Source organism: Tamandua tetradactyla, chromosome 5, assembly GCF_023851605.1.
Source record: "Tamandua tetradactyla isolate mTamTet1 chromosome 5, mTamTet1.pri, whole genome shotgun sequence".
NCBI lineage: Eukaryota > Metazoa > Chordata > Mammalia > Pilosa > Myrmecophagidae > Tamandua > Tamandua tetradactyla.
The window spans coordinates 34,477,737-34,495,060 of NC_135331.1; the positions used below are offsets into that span (position 1 = coordinate 34,477,737).

Below are 17,324 nucleotides of genomic sequence, written 5' to 3' on the forward strand. Positions count from 1 at the left end.
GTCAGCATATGCTGTGGCTGCAGCTAGGATTTGGCCCTTCTTTTCTAGAGTGTGGGATCAGGTGAGGATTATGTGAATGTCTTGATAAGTTATATTATCAGTTTGAGTCAGGTATTGAAATTCTTTAGTAAATTTGGTAGGATCAGCCAAAAAGGACCTAAGGCATTGTTGAATTTGCCTTAAGTCTGGAGGGAGAAAGGGATATGCACGCACATGGCACCTTCCAGTCCTGCTACTTCCCTTAGGGGAAGAATAGGTTGGGAAGAAATGTGAGTTCTTGAATGCATGTGTGGTGGTGAGATTAGGGGGGTAGGCATGGAGGAGTCTGGAGTAAAGGTGGGAGGGGAGGAGGAAGAGGAGGATGGCAGCACAGGGTGTGACCTGGGGGCTGAAAGAAGTGGAGAAGGAGGCTCTACTTGAGGAGGGGGTTGTGAGAGAGTTTTGGCAGAGTCTGGCTCTGCTTGGAGAATATAGGGAGGGGGTTGTTGGCAGGATCAAAATCCATGAAAGAGGGAGAGAGGGGCAGGAGAGCAAAAGTGGGAGTGGAAAGCAGGGAAGAGGCTGAAGGAGTAGAGGGTGGTAGAGCAGAGGTGGGAGGAGAAAGTGAGGAGAGAGCTGGGAGAGAAGATGGCAGTGGTACAAAAATGCCAGGTGTAGAGTGGGAGCGAGAAGGTTTTTCATTGAGAAGAAGGTTTTGGAAAGTAGTACAGGATTGGCAAAGAGAAGGGTATCTTCATAAATCCCAATTAAGCTTGGATGTAGGGAATCTAAGACCATTTGCAGTTGTGTTTAAGAAAATTGTCGAGGCCAAAAACGACCTCCAATTCAATGTCTCATGTTCGTGCCACTCGCTATGATTATCCAGCTGACATTATGGCCAGGCCTTAGTGGAGAGGAAAATTATTTTTCATTTAATTGCATTGGCTAGTTTAAGGATTTTTATATTTTTAGTAGACATCTGAAAGGACTGTCTTTAGGTGGATGTGATTGTCCTGAACCCATTTTGAGAAGGAGGGTGAGAGTCAAACTGAGTCCAAATGGATAAGGGAGGACTGGGAGGGGTAGACAGTCATCCCCAAATCCCCTGCCAGTCTATGAAACAGAGAGTAAGATTGAACCAGGAGCCAGGCATCCTCACTCAAGGCCTATCTCAGCAGAAGACAGTTCTCAGTGTGCCAGGAGGGGTCTCTGACCTAGTGCTAGGATTTCTGAGACAGTATAGGGCCACCCTGCTCTGACAGGGTGAGGGTAAATGCCGTGGGTGGAAAGCTGAGAGTAGAGTCCCACAGAGGATTGATACTCACTCAAGAAACCAGAGGTGGCCAGTGTTGTTGGCGAAGTTAATCAATGGCAGGGCTGAGATGTCCTAAGTCCAATGGTGCTGTGCCAGTGTCTCTGTGCTTGGTCATCAGAATGGGGTAACAAGGAGGGGGCCTAATCCCTGAGGTCCAGGATCAGGGGACAAGGAGGGCCTCTCTCCCCAGTGCTTAAAACTGAATGTGCCACCAGATGAAAGAGAAGTTGCAAGCAGGGCAGAGAGGAGGAGAGAGGATGATGGGATGAAGAAGGAGAAAAAATATTAAAAGGAAAAATGCACAGGTTAAGATATGGCAAGTGACAGGGAAGGCCATGAATTTGAGAACAGTTCCTTGCCTGGGACAAGTGGAAGGGGGAACCTAATTTCCCAGCAAAAGGGTCAGGGGAGAGGGAGGTGCCCCCTTTCCAGGTTTCAGCACCAGAAATGAAAGTCTTGGACTTGGGTGGAGATCAGTGATGAGAAATAGAGACAGAGACATGGCACAGGCAGTGGGGAAAAGGTTTATTAGCAGAGGAGCAGCAGGGAAAGTTGACTCAAGAAATCAACTCTCAGGGCCTGGGAGAACCTAGACATCAGGCCACCCACTCTGTGTCCAGCCAGCCTGGGCCCAAGAGAAAGAGAGAGGAGAAAGAAGGTTCTCTTCCTCTAGGAGCTCATGGTTAGTTGGTAACAAATACTCAGTCCACCCAGGCAGTGACCCCTGATTACCTAACCCTGTGGGGTGCCTGTTTAGTTAGGGTTCTCAAGAGAAACAGAATCAACAGGGAACACTCACAAATATAAAATTTATAAAAGTGTCTTACGTGACTGTGGTAATGCAGAGTTCAAAATCCGCAGGGCAGGACTTCCTGGAAGATGGTGGCTTAGTAAGACGCGCGGATCTTAGTTTCTTCTCCAGGACAGCTACTAGGGGAGTAGAAACGATACAGAAAGCGCCCAAAGCCACAACAGAGATAAAAAAGACAGCGTACCCCATCCTGGAACGGCTGGCTGGCTGAGAGAAGCAGCTCGGGTGAGATCGCCGAGGCGCGCGGGCTTCACCAGGCGGGGCGGCAAGCGGCCAGAGTTACTCCCTTCCCCCTTCCCGGGCCGGTTGGGAGAATTGGAGAGGCGGTCCCCTGAAACCAAGGCGGCTGGCGCGCACACCACACGCGGCCCCCCGGACCAACTGAGAGAATTGGATCGGAAATCCCCAGGCCGTGGAGAACGGTGACGGGTGGGGGAGGCCCCTTCCAAACCCGTGACTCCCGGGGAACGTGCACTCTCTCGGGCGGGCTGCTGCCGCTGGCGCCCTCCCGCCACGCTTGTCGCCCAGGGCTGACTAGGAAATTCGGACGGGCTCTTTGCCGGGCTGCGGAGACCAGCAACCCTCCCTGCGTTTGGACCCCGGGCCGGCTCAAGCCGCTTCGGCTAGCGAACCCCCCGGACTGCGAGAGTTTTCCAAAGTTTAAGGTCCCACAGCACCTTTTACTGGTGGGACCCGCAGACAAACGTGTGCCACGAGCGCCACCTACGGGGCAGGATAAGAAAAACAGAACCCAGAGATTTCACAGGAAAATCTTCCAAACTTTTGGATCCAATACCCAGGGAAATCTGTCTAAATGCGCAGACGCCAACAGAAGATAACGGATCACGCTCAAATTATTGAAAATATGGCCCAGTCAAAGGAACAAACCAAAAGTTCAAATGAGATACAGGAGCTGAGACAACTAATGCTGAATATACGAACAGAAATGGAAAACCTCTTCAAAAACGAAATCGATAAATTCAGGGAGGACATGAAGAAGACATGGGCTGAACATAAAGAAGAAATAGAAAAACTGAACAAACAAATCACAGAACTTATGGAAGTGAAGGACAAAGTAGAAAAGATAGAAAAAACAATGGATACCTACAAGGATAGATTCAAAGAGACAGAAGATAGAATTAGTGATTTGGAGGATGGAACATCTGAATTCCAAAAACAAACAGAAACTATCGGGAAAAGAATGGAAAAATTTGAACAGGGTATCAGGGAACTCAAGGACAATATGAACCGCACAAATATACGTGTTGTGGGTGTCCCAGAAGGAGAAGAGAAGGGAAAAGGAGGAGAAAAACTAATGGAAGAAATTTTCACTGAAAATTTCCCAACTCTTATGAAAGACCTAAAATTACAGATCCAAGAAGTGCAGCGCACCCCAAAGAGATTAGACCCAAATAGGCGTTCTCCAAGACACTTACTAGTTAGAATGTCAGAGGTCAAAGAGAAAGAGAGGATCTTGAAAGCAGCAAGAGAAAAACAATCCATCACATACAAGGGAAACCCAATAAGACTATGTGTAGATTTCTCAGCAGAAACCATGGAGGCTAGAAGACAGTGGGATGATATATTTAAATTACTAAAAGAGAAAAACTGCCAACCAAGACTTCTATATCCAGCAAAATTGTCCTTCAAAAATGAGGGAGAAATTAAAACATTCTCAGACAAAAAGTCACTGAGAGAATTTGTGACCAAGAGACCAGCTCTGCAAGAAATACTAAAGGGAGCACTAGAGTCAGAACCGAAAAGACAGAAGAGAGAGGTATGGAGAAGAGTGTAGAAAGAAGGAAAGTCAGATATGATATATATAATACAAAAGGCAAAATGGCAGAGGAAAATATTATCCAAACAGTAATAACACTAAATGTTAATGGACTGAATTCCCCAATCAAAAGACACAGATTGGCAGAATGGATTCAAAAACAGGATCCTTCTATATGCTGTCTACAGGAAACACATCTTAGACCCAAAGATAAACATAGGTTGAAAGTGAAAGGTTGGGAAAAGATATTTCATGCAAATAACAACCAGAAAATAGCAGGAGTGGCTATACTAATATCCAACAAGTTAGACTTCAAATGTAAAACAGTTAAAAGAGACAAAGAAGGACACTATATACTAATAAAAGGAACAATTAAACAAGAAGACATAACGATCATAAATATTTACGCACCGAACCAGAATGCCCCAAAATGCGTGAGGAATACACTGCAAACACTGAAAAAGGAAATAGACACAAATACCATAATAGTTGGAGACTTCAATTCCCCACTCTCATCAATGGACAGAACATCTAGACAGAGGATCAATAAAGAAATAGAGAATCTGAATATTACTATAAAGGAGCTAGACTTAACAGACATTTATAGGACATTACATCCCACAACAGCAGGATACACCTTTTTCTCAAGTGCTCATGGATCATTCTCAAAGATAGACCATATGCTGGGTCACAAAGCAAGTCTTAACAAATTTAAAAAGATTGAAATCATACACAACACTTTCTCGGATCATAAAGGAATGAAGTTGGAAATCAATAATAGGCGGAATGCCAGAAAATTCACAAATACGTGGAGGCTCAACAACACACTCTTAAACAACGAGTGGGTCAAAGAAGAAATTGCAAGAGAAATTAGTAAATACCTCGAGGCAAATGAAAATGAAAACACAACATATCAAAACTTATGGGATGCAGCAAAGGCAGTGCTAAGAGGGAAATTTATTGCCCTAAATGCCTATATCAGAAAAGAAGAAAAGGCAAAAATGCAGGAATTAACTGTTCACTTGGAAGAACTGGAGAAAGAACAGCAAACTAATCCCAAAGCAAGCAAAAGGAAAGAAATAACAAAGATCAGAGCAGAAATAAATGAAATTGAAAATATGAAAACAGTAGAGAAAATCAATAAGACCAGAAGTTGGTTCTATGAGAAAATCAATAAGATTGATGGGCCCCTATCAAGATTGACAAAAAGAAGAAGAGAGAGGATGCAAATAAATAAGATCAGAAATGGAAGAGGAGACATAACTACTGACCTCACAGAAATAAAGGAGGTAATAACAGGATACTATGAACAACTTTACGCTAATAAATACAACAATTTAGATGAAATGGACGGGTTCCTGGAAAGACATGAACAACCAACTTTGACTCAAGAAGACATAGATGACCTCAACAAACCAATCACAAGTAAAGAAATTGAATTAGTCATTCAAAAGCTTCCTAAAAAGAAAAGTCCAGGACCAGATGGCTTCACATGTGAATTCTACCAAACGTTCCAGAAAGAATTAGTACCAATTCTCCTCAAACTCTTCAAAAAAATCGAAGTGGAGGGAAAACTGCCTAATTCATTCTATGAAGCCAACATCACCCTCATACCAAAACCAGGCAAAGATATTACAAAAAAAGAAAACTACAGACCAATCTCTCTAATGAATACAGATGCAAAAATCCTCAATAAAATTCTAGCAAATCGTATCCAACAACACAGTAAAAGAATTATACATCATGACCAAGTAGGATTCATCCCAGGTATGCAAGGATGGTTCAACATAAGAAAATCAATCAATGTAATACACCATATCAACAAATCAAAGCAGAAAAATCACATGATCATCTCAATTGATGCAGAGAAGGCATTTGACAAGATTCAACATCCTTTCCTGTTGAAAACACTTCAAAAGATAGGAATACAAGGGAACTTCCTTAAAATGATAGAGGGAATATATGAAAAACCCACAGCTAATATCATCCTCAATGGGGAAAAATTGAAAACTTTCCCCCTAAGATCAGGAACAAGACAAGGATGTCCACTATCACCACTATTAGTCAACATTGTGTTGGAGGTTCTAGCCAGAGCAATTAGACAAGAAAAAGAAATACAAGGCATCAAAATTGGAAAGGAAGAAGTGAAACTATCACTGTTTGCAGACGATATGATACTATACGTCGAAAACCCGGAAAAATCCACAACAAAACTACTAGAGCTAATAAATGAGTACAGCAAAGTAGCAGGTTACAAGATCAACATTCAAAAATCTGTAGCATTTCTATACACTAGTAATGAACAAGCTGAGGGGGAAATCAAGAAACGAATCCCATTTACAATTGCAACTAAAAGAATAAAATACCTAGGAATAAATTTAACTAAAGAGACAAAAAACCTATATAAAGAAAACTACAAAAAACTGCTAAAAGAAATCACAGAAGACCTAAATAGATGGAAGGGCATACCGTGTTCATGGATTGGAAGACTAAATATAGTTAGATGTCAATCCTACCTAAATTGATTTACAGATTCAATGCAATACCAATCAAAATCCCAACAACTTATTTTTCAGAAATAGAAAAACCAATAAGCAAATTTATCTGGAAGGGCAGGGTGCCCCGAATTGCTAAAAGCATCTTGAGGAAAAAAAACGAAGCTGGAGGTCTCGCGCTGCCTGACTTTAAGGCATATTATGAAGCCACAGTGGTCAAAACAGCATGGTATTGGCATGAAGATAGCTATATCGACCAATGGAATCGAATAGAGTGCTCAGATATAGACACTCTCATCTATGGACATTTGATCTTTGATAAGGCAGTCAAGCCAACTCACCTGGGACAGAACAGTCTCTTCAATAAATGGTGCCTAGAGAACTGGATATCCATATGCAAAAGAATGAAAGAAGACCCATCTCTCACACCCTATACAAAAGTTAACTCAAAATGGATCAAAGATCTAAACATTAGGTCTAAGACCATAAAACAGTTAGAGGAAAATGTTGGGAGATATCTTATGGATCTTACAACTGGAGGCGGTTTTATGGACCTTAAACCTAAAGCAAGAGCACTGAAGAAGGAAATAAATAAATGGGAGCTCCTCAAAATTAAACACTTTCGTGCATCAAAGAACTTCATCAAGAAAGTAGAAAGACAGCCTACACAATGGGAGACAATATTTGGAAATGATATATCAGATAAAGGTCTAGTATCCAGAATTTATAAAGAGATTGTTCATCTCAACAACAAAAAGACAGCCAACCCAATTACAAAATGGGAAAAAGACTTGAACAGACACCTCTCAGAAGAGGAAATACAAATGGCCAAAAGGCACATGAAGAGATGCTCAATGTCCCTGGCCATTAGAGAAATGCAAATCAAAACCACAATGAGATATCATCTCACACCCACCAGAATGGCCGTTATCAACAAAACAGAAAATGACAAGTGCTGGAGAGGATGCGGAGAAAGAGGCACACTTATCCACTGTTGGTGGGAATGTCAAAGGGTGCAACCACTGTGGAAGGCAGTTTGGCGGTTCCTCAAAAAGCTGAATATAGAATTGCCATACGACCCAGCAATACCATTGCTGGGAATATACTCAAAGGACTTAAGGGCAAAGACACAAACGGACATTTGCACACCAATGTTTATAGCAGCGTTATTTACAATTGCAAAGAGATGGAAACAGCCGAAATCTCCATCAACAGAAGAGTGGCTAAACAAACTGTGGTATATACATACGATGGAATACTATGCAGCTTTAAGACAGGATAAACTTATGAAGCATGTAATAACATGGATGGACCTAGAGAACATTATGCTGAGTGAGTCTAGCCAAAAACTAAAGGACAAATACTGTATGGTCCCACTGATGTGAACAGACATTCGAGAATAAATTTGGAATATGTCCTTGATAACAGAGTCCAGCAGGAGGTAGAAACAGGGTAAGATAATGGGCAATTGGAGTTGAAGGGATACAGACGGTGTAACAGGACTAGATACAAAAACTCAAAAATGGACAGCACAATAATACTGAATTGTAAAGTAATCATGTTAAAACACTGAATGAAGCTGCATCTGAGCTATAGGTTTTTGTTTTGTTTTGTTTTGTTTTGTTCTTACTATTATTACTTTTATTTTTTTCTCTATATTAACATTCTATATCTTTTTCGGTTATGTTGCTAGTTCTTCTAAACCAATGCATATGTACTAAGAAATGATGATCATGCATCTATGTGATGATGTTAAGAATTAATGATTGCATATGTAGAATGGTATGATCTCTAAATGTTGGGTTAATTTCTTTTTTTCCGTTAATTAAAAAAAAAAAAAAAAGAAAAAGAGAAGGGATAATTGGAGCTGAAGGGATACAGACTGTACAACGGGACTGGATATAAAAACTCAGAAACGGACAGCACAATACTACCCAATTGTAATGCAATTATGTTAAAACACTGAATGAAGCTGCATGTGAGGTATAGATGTTTTGTTTTGTCTTTTTTTTCTTTCTATTATTGTTTTAATTCTTATTCTGTTGTCTTTTTATTTCTTTTTCTAAATCGATGCAAATGTACTAAGAAATGATGAATATGCAACTATGTGATGTTATTAAGAATTACTGATTGTACATGTAGATTGGAATGATTTCTAATTGTTTTGTTAATTCTTTTTTTAATTAATAAAAAAAGAAAAGATAAAAAAAAAAAATCCGCAGGGCAGGCTGTGAAGCCAACGATTCTGATGGAGGTTCTGGACGAACTCCACAGGAGAGGCACATCAGCTGAAACATGAAATGCCTGTCTCTTCTGAGTCCTCCTTATAAAGCTTTCATTGATAAGATTAAGCATCACTCATTGCATAAGACACTCCCCTGTGGCTGATTACACATGGAATCAGCTGTGGATGCAGCTGAAATGATCATGATTTAATTCTATGAAATGTCCTCATTGCAACAGACAAGTCAGCACTTGCCCAACCACCACCTGGCCAAGTTGACACACGAACCTAACCATGACAGAGCCCCATAAACCCCCCACCTGATGGTAAACAGGGCCTGTAAGTAGAGGCTATTCCCCATCCTACAGGTGAGGAAACTGAGGTTCAAGTCCCAACCGTTCAAGGCAGGTGAGGAAACTGATCCTACAGGTTTCCTCATCCTACAGGTGAGGAAACTGAGGTTCAAGGCAGCCGTACTCGGAACCTGAACCTCCACTCGCCTCTCCTCCCATCCTGAAGCTTCACTAATGGTGACAGTGATTGAAGAGGCTGTTTATGAGGGTCACTGAGCAGGACCCCCAGGCAGGGGAGGGGCTGAAGTCATTTCAATCAGTGTGTGCAAGTGGGGTGTCTATGGCTTGTCTTAAATATGAATTCACCCACCGACACCCATTGCAGCAGTTTCCTGCTGTCCTGGGGAGCCTCTGGAGAACACATTTGCCTCTTTCTGTGATCCTCCATCATTTTAGGTATCAGCCCAGAGCTCAGGCTGACCCGCCCCTCATCTGATCACTCACAGGTGGGTGGCATGCATAGGAAAGAAGGCTTCAGGGAGGCATCTACAGGAAGCTCAGACTCTTGGGGTTGATGTCCACAGCTGCAAAGTCATCCCCTTTGTCCCCAACTAAAGCCCTGGAGATACACCTGAGACCCCCCCCAACTGGCAAGGTGTGATCTGGGGGTACTTGGCACAGCCCTTGGCTGGGGTGGGAGCAGGGAGCTGACCTCACACCAGGCTGAAAAAAAAAAAGAAAAGAAAAAGAAATCTACTCTCACCCCCCTGGATTCCAGTAGGGGTTTTTGAAAGAGGGTTGGAGGTAGACTTAGGTGTGTTTCTCATAGGTGGGTTTTGGGAGTTGGCAGGTTTCCATTGGTGAGCTTAAAAGTTAAAATACTGCTTTTGTTCTGCAAGGTTATAACTGCCAGAGGGTGGATGTTAGGGCGGGCAAGGGAATTTACTGCAAGTTGCGAGGTTGTGGCTGCCTGAGAGTGGATGTTTATGCAAGGGGTACCACTAGAATGCAAGTGCTGGAGGGGGCCAGAAAGCCTCAAGATGTTGATTATCTGTGACGGCGCTTTCCATTCTTGCTATTCCTCTGGCTCTCTCACACTGCTGAGGAAAGAACTATGAAGAAGGATACCTCAGCAGCTGTCATAATGAATCCATGGTCAAGTCTTGTTCTATCAGCCAGTATACCCCAACAGGTGGTTGAAGCAGTTATGATAAATATTGAGGAGACATAGTGAACTGCTATTATAGCTACACTTAGATGTTCTTATTATACTCCACATGCTATCCTAAGCACTTTACATTTAAAATTCACACCTTTATACTGAAGATGGTACTATAAGTATCCCCAGATGAGGAAATTCAGAAAAAAAAATTACTTGACAGAAATTATGATATCAAGTAAATTGTTCATGGTTACAAAAATTACAGATACTGAGTGGCTGTTTGGCAAACACATTTCTTATTTCTGGGCACAAGAATATAGCTACCCTCTATTTCCCAGCACTACTCACACTTGGTTGTGGCCAGGTAACAGTGTTGTGGTAATGAAACATAAGTAGAAGCATTTGCATCACTTCAGGCCTACCTGTGAAACTTCATACACATAATAGCCATATTTGTTCACATTCTACTGGCTTAATGCAGATAGCTATCTTGGATGGAACAGACTGAAGATGACAAGTCCTAAAGTGCCTGGATGATTCATCACTTCAAGGAAAGCCACCTGCCTACCAGAGACACTCCCTTTAGACTGTTCATAAGTGAGAAATAAAAATCTATTTTATTTGAGCCATTATATATTTAGGGCTTGTTTATCACAGCAACAATTTCATGTTGCTCTAATTATGGGATACTCTCACACCAAAACCTTCAGACTAGATGATAGTGGCTTATTGATCAGCTGGTGGGCAGTGAGAAAACTGTTATCAGAAGCTGAAGAGATGGAAAGCTGTGTACTGCATATCCTCTGGTAAAGAAGTTTCCTGCAATAACCTGAATGATGTAATGGCTAATTTCAATCAATTTAGGTAGATATTTGTGTCCAGTTGTTTCATCATTTACCATTTTGGATTGTTACTATGAGGACATTTGGTGGATTTATATCATTAATTACTTGATTACACTTACAGCTGATTACATGTACAGCAAACAAAGGAAACTGCCCTCAACAATGAGAGATGCCTCATTAAATCAACTGAAGGCATTAAAGTGTTCAGCCAGCCAGTTTCTCTGGGGAATTCACTGAGACCTTCATTGGAGTTCTCATCCTGTGGCCAGCCCTATGAAATTGACTTGCCAAACATAGTCACATGACCAATTTCTATAATAAACCTCATAATAATGACATATAAACACATACATATAAAACATATGTACGTATACATACATACACATACACATCCTGTCAGCTCTGTCTGGAAAACTGTAATTAATAAAGATTTTGGAACTAAGAATGGGGTGCTGTTACAACAAATACCTAAAACTGTGGAAACGAAGAATAGGCCAGTTATCTGAGATTTCTCTGTTAAGTGAGGAAGGTGCAGCCTGGTTTTTCCTTGCAGTTTATAACAAGATATGAGAGGAAAGGAATAAGCTAAGAGTTAAATTCTTAAGCACAAAGATGACACTATGGGAGCAAGACAATAGAAGTCAATGGGACACAGAATACAAAGAAGACACCATGTGTACATTACCATGTGACAGAAGGCCAGGAACCAAGAATTGCCAGCAGCCATCCTGGGATGTCACAATCTCTGGAGAAAAATCATTTTCTTATGTACAATTTTGGACTTTTCCTAGCCTCAAAACCATAAGCCCCCAAATTCCCATTGTTTAAGCCAGACCATTGTATGATATTTTAGCAGCCAGAACATTAAAACCCAAGGCAAGTGCTTACTGAGTCTGCAGTTCTAAAGTGGTGGAAAATTATCAGACTGATAGTTTTTAGATAGATTTTAGCTCTTCCTTTCTCCCATTAGCAAGATAGCACAGGGAAGTGGAGAGTTTAGGAAAAATGCAATCAGTCTCAAGCAAAAATGAATGGGAACACAGTTCAGAAATTTGGGGCCTTAAAGTTTGGGAAAGCTGAATGCTTTTAAACTTCAAACAATAAGATATGTAATACAGAAAAAAGACTCTGAGCAACAAAGGATGAGACTTAACCCAAAGGGAAAGACATATATGACCTTTCCACCTGAGCCTATAATTTGATTGTTTGAGATAGCTGCTATTAAATTGATGTGGGTGTGGAAGCAAGGATACATATCAATGTCGAGCATTGTGTCCAATGAAGAATTTTAGAAGTGGCTGGCACATGAATATAAATGTCAGAAATCCACAAAATTTTAAATGTAATTTTATTGCCAAAGAAACAAGGCAATGGGCAAAAAATAAAAAGCCTTTTACTATTTGAGTTTGCAAATAACACTAGAGCTCCCAAATTTGCACTGGTGGAAGGAAAGCCTTGAAAGGTGTACATCCTGCCAATTCTAGGACTCTCCAACACCTACTTCAAGTGAATTTTGGAGGATAATGCACAAATAAGGACTTCCCAGAAGATGAAGTCAGCAGCCATGAGAATAATGTGCAAAATAATTCCTTTCAGGGAGAACAGGGGTCAAATTAGGGAACTTCACTCACTCCGTATTATTGCCTTCCCAATGCTCATCCAATGGGATTTCTTAACTGCACGTGCTAGTGACTGGCGAGCACTTCTTACTTTTCCTGATAGGATTTTTCTATTGTAGTTGATCCACCCATGCACCTCCATTTGTACTGGGTTGGGCTTGGGAAGTTAGATACCTTGCCCTTTTTAGTTCATAGGTCACCAGACCACAAAAGGCTGCAAAGAACCTAGTGGAGAAGAATGCACATTATTTGGAGCCCTGAACTTGGATCTGGATGCTATGATTCAATAGAAGTCTCTATCAACAAGTATAATGTATTATTGTGATGTATTACTGCTACTTATCACATCTTTTAAATGCTCATGGGGATTAGGAGCTGAAAGACTTATTTGATGTTTTACCTCCTGACATCCTTCTTGGGCCTCAGCTGACTCCCTCAAGGAGGTGATGAAAGCTCCAAAGGTGAAGAATGAAACATATATTTGTAGACCAGAAAGTCAGTCTGAGCTGAGACTCGTGACCTGCTCAGCATACCCATTTTTATTTTTTCTAAGATACAAGATTACATTTTCTAGTTTCCCTTGCAGTCTGATGCTATGTGACAATATTTTAATCAATGAAATATGAGGATGTGTGCCTGAGCTGACCCAGAAAAAGTTCCCCTGAGTATTTCTCCACGCTCTGCTCCTTTTGCCAACTTGGTGCTGACAAGCAGAGAAATCTTGGAAGCCACCCACCGAAAATGGTGGAGCCAAAAAATAGGGCCCTAGATGCCTGAGTCACTAAGCAGAGGAAAGGGAGTCATTAACCAGATAAACCTCTTGGAGCTTTATATGAGAGAGAAATAAACTTTAGCATTTGAACTATTCTCCATTTAAAGGTTCTTAGTATAGCAGCTAGCATTTACCTTAACTAAAAAACACTTGATAGAGCTGAGATACAAAGCAGGAACCCTGGCTCCAGAATCTGTGCCACAACATCTATCAAGTGTAATGTATTATTGTGAACTGCTACTTTTCACATCTTTTAGATGCTCATGGGGACTAGGAGCTGAAAGATTTATTTGGTGTTTCCCCTCCTGACATTCTTCTCAGGCTTCAGTTAAAGTTGGTGCTGCTGTGCACTCTCCCAGCAAGTGAACTATTGTTTGGAGAATTTAAAGGATGTAAGTTATAGGTCATTTGTAAATGACATGGTTAGTTAATAGTATCAATATCCATTTACCCAGTAAAACCTAAGAACATTGATTATACTATAATGCTGATATTCACAGTAAAAATCTCTGGGGCATAGTACTATATCTACTATGTAATTCACATTTTATACATGGTATTCACAAGTAAAATGCACAGTCACAAAATTCATATTGTACAGGACATATATAACAAATATAATATCTGCATATCCATTTAAATCTGAGGATATGCCCCTTATTATATTTACTTATACATTTTAAAATTCTCCATATTCATCTATCACTAACAACTGAGTGTTTTCTCCAATCTTTTTCAAAAGGTTTGGAACATCTGAAACATGATTTTCTCTGAAATAATTTTTACAGGAAATTATTTGTCAAAATTAACAAAAATCATAGGCAATTTCAGAATGAATCCTCTAATATATGGTAAGGTGAATCGTCCTGCAGATGGTTTTACCTCATTTGATACATTCATAGATCTTTGTTCTTACTCTTCCTTTTTATTGGTAGAGAACTGTCATTTCTAGACGGATTTTACTAGTTTCTTCAAGGTATGAGTTTCTGATACCTAAAAAATTCCAAATTTTGATAGTTCTGTAACTTGTTGCTTCTGTTGTTTCTCTCATTAGAATCCTTTTTTAAAAAAAGAAATATGATTTCAAAGAAGTCAATTCTATATTAATTTGCTTCATGGAATTTCCTCCTTGTGGATTCTATATTAATGAATTGTTACTTTTCAATATTTAATTCACTCACTTGGAAGTATAAACTGTTAAAAAAGAAGTATATGTCCTGAACTTACCCACCCACATTCAATGAATTCATAAGGCTCCTCAGTTTTCTGATGTCAAGAGTTATAGGTTTTAAAAAAAATTCTGTCCAACATTCACTTTACTCATAGTTTCTATACCTTGTGTCTTTTTAAATAATGTGTAAACAATAGTTTTCTGTGGATGGTCCTTGAACAATTCCTACACACAGATTTCTGTGTGGTATAAGTTTTCTGGTGTGTAATGAGATAAGCCCATTTACAGAGTTTCTCTTTAATATTTATTTGATGTATCCTGTGAATTTTCAGAAGAAAGTTTCTCACATTTAATGTTTCTCACCTATGTGAGTTTTCTGATGCATAATAAGCTGTGACTTCCAACAAAAGGCTTTCCCACATTCAGTGCATTTACATGGTTTCACTCCTGCATGAGTTCTTTGATGTGCACTGAGAATTGATTTTTGAGAAAAGGTTTTTCCACATTCATTGCATCTATAAGGTTTCTCTCCTGAATGAGTTCTCCAATGTACAATGAGCTGTGATTTCCTAAAGAAGGCTTTTTCACATTCATTGCACTCATAGGGTTTCTCTCTTGTGTGTATTCTCTGATGAACAATGAGCCATAATTTCCCAGTGAAAGATTTCTGACACTGACTGCATTTATAAGGGATTTTCCCCACATGAGTTCGTTCATGTACAAGTAGTACTGGCTTCCATATAAAGGCTTTTCCACAGTCACTACATTCATATGGCTTCTCCCCTGAATGAGTTCTCATGTGTATAATGAGGTATGACTTGCTACTAAAGGATTTCCCACATTCACTGCACCCATAAGGCTTTTCCCCTGCATGAGTTCTTTGATGTGAAATGAGCTGGTCTTTCCTATGAAAGGTTCTCCCACATTTGCTACATTTATAGGGATTCTCTCCTGTGTGAATTCTCTGATGTACAAGCTGTGAATTGAAACTAAAGGATTCCCCACATTCACTGCATTCATGCAGTTTCTCTCTTGTGTGAGTTCTCATATGAATAATGAGGTGTGATTTGCTCCTAAAGGCTTTCCCACATCCAGTGCATCCACAGGGTTTCTCTGCTGTGTGACTTCTCTGATGTACAATGAACTGTAACTTTAAACTGAAGGTTTTGCCACATTGATTACATCCATAGGGTTTTACTCCAGTATGAACTCCCTGATGTACAATGAGCTGTGACTTGAAAGTAAAGGCTTTCCCACATTCACTACAACCATACGGTTTCTCTCCTGTATGAGTTCCCTGATGAACAATAAGGTTTGACTTTGTATTAAAGGCTTTCCTACATTCACTACATTCAAAGGGCTTCTCTCCTGTATGAGTTCTCTGATGTATGATGAGCTGTGACTTTAAGCCAAAAGCTTTTCCAGTCACTACACTTATAGGGCTTCTCCCCTGCATTAGTTCTCTGGTGTGACATGAGCTGGTATTTCCTAGTGAAAGCTTTCCCATATTCATGGCATCTATAAGGGTTTTTTTTGTGTGAATCCTCTGATGTATGAGTAGTGAACTGTCCAACTCAAGCATTTCCTGTTGATTCTGTTTCTCTAGAGAACCCTAACTAATACAGATGCATTTATAGGGCTTCATTCCAGTGTGAACTCCCTGATGTACAATGAGCTGTGACTTGAAGGTAAAGGCTTTTCCACATTCACTACAACCAAAGGGTTTCTCCCCTTTATGGGTCCTCTGATGTACCATAAGGTTTGACTTTGCATTAAAGGCTTTCTGGCATTCATTGCATTCATACGGTTTCTCTCCTGTATGGATTCTTTGATGTATAATGAGCTGTGACTTGAAACCAAATGCTTTCCCACATTCATTACACCCATAGGGTTTCTGCCCTGAATGAGTTCTTTGTTGTGAAACAAACTGATCTTTCCTACTGCAGACTTTCCCACATTCACAGCACTCATGAAGATCCTCACCTGTGTGAATCTGATGAACAAGTTGTGAATCAAAATTGGAAGTATTCCCATATTTACCACTTTCATAAAGTTTCTCTCCTATATGAGCTCTCTGATGCATGACAAGACATGACTTGCTGCTGAAAGCTTCCTCACAGTAACTGCATTCAAAGGGTTTTTCTCCCATACAAATGTGCTGGCATATGTGTTGTAACTTTCTGTTGATGGCGTTTTCAGATTCATTACTTTCACAGTATTTTATGCCCATAAGAGTTTGCTCTTGTTTAGGAGAGAGGAATGAGTCCCCACATACAAGAAATCCATTACAATACTTTCCAGCATAATTACAAGTTACACCTGTATTATATTTCAAAGTCTTTTTATTATGCCACATTTATTAAGTTTTTGTCTTGAAGAAACATAATTTGTGCTAAGACAACATAATTTTGCAAATGCAGTGCATTCATAGCCTTTTGCCATACATCTCAGCTTTCCCTGAGTTTCCTGATACCATTCCATAAGATTGTTAATATCCAAGATTTTTCCTAGAAATGAAAACATATGTTACAGATGATAGCATGATCCTAGTGTAACATAAAATTGCCTTTAAAATGCCATGTTGTAAGGTCATTTTTTTTTTAGTTTCAGATATCAGATCTGAATCTAAATAAAATCTCAAGTGCAAATACTAAAATCCTAAGGAGAAAACAAAGCAAATTGAAATAGGTTTAGGAAATTGACAATGAAATTAGTTTTGAGTATTAAAGAACCTTGCATAATGGGGCAATAAGGCAAAATAGGCAGAAGGAGCAGAGCATAATATAAGGAGATTGACAGGGATCTCTGAGAATTAGATTTATTCAGCAAATATTTATTGGACACTTATAATGTGCAAAACA

The 17,324-nt window shown here is 40.0% G+C and overlaps 1 protein-coding gene across 1 annotated transcript in view; it reads right to left on the bottom strand.

Annotated features, from left to right (window-relative positions):
• Positions 1–8,239: 8,239 nt before the first annotated feature.
• LOC143683052 (uncharacterized) overlaps positions 8,240–17,324 on the bottom strand; it is a 29,027-nt gene continuing 19,942 nt past the window's right edge. Inside the window, 5 exon segments of the mRNA XM_077159364.1 lie at positions 8,240–15,887; positions 15,889–15,997; positions 16,000–16,041; positions 16,087–16,812; positions 16,815–16,970. Coding sequence (XP_077015479.1) covers positions 14,813–15,887; positions 15,889–15,997; positions 16,000–16,041; positions 16,087–16,812; positions 16,815–16,970 — 2,108 coding nt within the window. The 3' untranslated portion in view covers positions 8,240–14,812.